Source organism: Chelon labrosus, assembly GCF_963514085.1.
Source record: "Chelon labrosus genome assembly, chromosome: 15".
Lineage (NCBI taxonomy): Eukaryota > Metazoa > Chordata > Actinopteri > Mugiliformes > Mugilidae > Chelon > Chelon labrosus.
Window position 1 is genome coordinate 20949549 of NC_140348.1, and position 2597 is coordinate 20952145.

The 2597-nt window shown below is 50.0% G+C and overlaps 1 protein-coding gene across 1 annotated transcript; it reads right to left on the minus strand.

Annotated features, from left to right (window-relative positions):
- Positions 1–308: 308 nt before the first annotated feature.
- LOC311500800 (transmembrane protein 121) lies at positions 309–1282 on the minus strand (the record flags this gene model as incomplete). The annotated part of the gene is made up of 1 exon (XM_084562392.1): positions 309–1282. The coding sequence occupies exon 1, from the start codon at positions 1257–1259 to the stop codon at positions 309–311; it is 951 nt and encodes a 316-aa protein (XP_084418518.1). The 5' UTR covers positions 1260–1282.
- Positions 1283–2597: the final 1315 nt, after the last annotated feature.

Here is a 2597-nt window from a genome sequence, read left to right on the forward strand (position 1 = left end):
CCGCACCGTTTGTACAATTAGAAAAAATACACAGTTAGCTGGATTCACTTGTGGGGGGGGAACGCTTTAGGAAAGTCACAAGTAATACTGTATTTTGCACCATGACGGCTTTGGATACAGCGCTGCTCTATCCTCGCTAAGCGTCTGCAGTGTCCTGTGTGCCTTTAAGCATCAGTCGAGATGATCTTTTTTTTGTGTCCACATGATTGTTCACATGCCCAAAAAGGTGTGGATCACTGTGCCCTGCCAACGTCCTGAGGGTCATACCTAATCATATTGATATTTCCAGGATTGGCCACACCGTTCTGTCATGTGTGTTCACAAGTCGTCACCTCCGGGAGAGGCGTCTGGTCCTGCATGACCACTTGGGGAGGGGTGGGGGCAGGGCGAGCGTGAGCCACAGAGTTTTTCTGTAGCTCAACCCCGAAGGCAGGAGGAGCGTTCTGCAACTGTCTCCTGTACTGCACGAAGCTGCAGGTCTTTAGGATGATGGCCAGGATGTTCTTTCCTATCAGAATCCCAGATACCCTGGCGTCCCGGTACAGGATCATGTTCCCCCCGCGGATGAAGAGCGTGATAACGTTGATGGTGACGAGGCTTAGGATGGGGTACAGGAGCATCTTGTGGGGGACGATGTTGATGCCCTGCATGCTGATCTCGCTCAAGGACACGCAGGGCAGCACGAGCAGCAGGATGTAGCAGTAGAAGAACATCAGGCCCTCCGCCCACAGAGGGAGCCCTTTCTTTTGAGGCTCCCACAGGTTGGCTTGGATGTCCAGTATGTCAAGCAAGTCCACCACCACCCAGAAGAGGCGATTCCGGATCTCCTCGCGCTTCTTGAAGGCGCGAACATACTCCATGTGGTCGATAGCTACCAGCACCACAAACAGCACCGGGATGCAAATGGACAGCAGCAGCGTCAACGCTTTCCTCGCTAGCGCGTCCAAGCTCTTCCTGTCCGCTTTGTAGTTCTGGTACACGAAGTAGACCTTGATCTCCAGCACGAAGATGTAAAGGAACCAGAGGATCATGGCGTAGCCTCGCTTAGCTGTGCGCACCTCGGCGCCCACCCACACCGCCACGTAACGCAAGACGATTAGAAAGCAGATGTCTCCCACCATCACCATGATGCAGATGCCAATCTTGCGGGGTCCGTGGTTCTGCTCCACCAGGTAGGCATCAATCAGCGCCATGCTGCTCATGATCAGAATGGTGGACAGGCACACGTGAGGCTTGTTGGTGGGGGGCGGGGGTACCATCCTTGCCTGGGTGAGAGCTAGAGGAGGAGGAGGAGGAGGAGTGTTGTTGAAGAGGAAGTGCAGAGGGTCCTCAGTTTGCCCAGTAAGGAGGCAGATCAGATTGTGCTGCTAGACAGTGGTGTTCCCCTCCATTGCTTCTGTCTTGGCCAGAATCCAGGATGCATTAATAGGATTCACACAGATCACTTCAATCAATCTCCGCTTGTGCCCAAGCCACCTGCCGGGTAGACAGCACCCCTCATTTAGTAAATTATGCTCATTGGTAAATGGTCTGTAAACATACAGGTTTGCTTGCCCAAAAATTAATAAAACTCAGGATGCGCCTTTCCTTTCCACCCCAATAACCATTCACTGAGCCCGAGTGAGTTACAATTATTAAAAGAGAAAGAAAAAGAAAAAAGCCGCTGCGATGTGCTCTCGTCACAGATTCCCTCTCGACATTCTTGTTTTCACACAAGCTTAAGCTTCAGAGATAGAAATCCAGCTGAATACTCACTTGTGTCCCTCTTTGTACTTTATCCTAATGACTGGCAGCGAGCGATCATCCATGAGACTGCACTGGGGGATCACAAAGCCCATCTGTAATCCACAGAAGAAGAGAGGCGAAAACGCAGAGGATCCTCTCCTTCTCTGACAGACATAAATCCACCAGTCACGAATGCGTTTCTTTATTTTCTTTTTTAAATGAAAGAGAAATCCCAAAATATAGTCGTCATAATCCACTTACTGCTCAGACTGAATCAGGAAGAGGCATCTTAAATGGTCTCAAAGACAGCTCTCAATTACTAAGAATAGAGGTTATTTTGTCTTGTGCTTAGAGGGTTTAAAGCCTCAACTCCAAAAAAATTAAAAATAAAAAAAACACAAAAAACCAAACTGAAAAAGTGGTGAAGTTGGAAAAATAATAAATCTCTGCAGCCAGTCCAGCTGAAAAGACAATTTCCTCTCAAGAAGTTTTCCCCTCTATCATCCACCATCCATGGAAGAGAAGATGAAACATTTAGTGTCTGTTTTCCGTGTAAGTTTGAAGCCGACCTTTTAAACGCAGCCTGTGTCTGAGCGTCCTTCCCCGCTCGGCTGTTTGCACGTGTGCTTCTGTGTATTTTTTCCCCGTGTGTGTGTGTGTGTGTGCAGGTTTCAGCTGTCTCCACGCATCGTTGTCGCTGTGAAATGCTGCCCCCCTGGCGAGTTCCTGGCTGCTGCACCGTTTTCCGTCTCGGGCTCAAGCAGCTTTTGCCAGGGACACCAGGATCAACAGCGCCAGTGGATTCCCCTGTCTCCACTCGGCTTGCTCTGCCAGCACCACCAGCGCTGTGATACTCCAACGCTGCCTGCCTC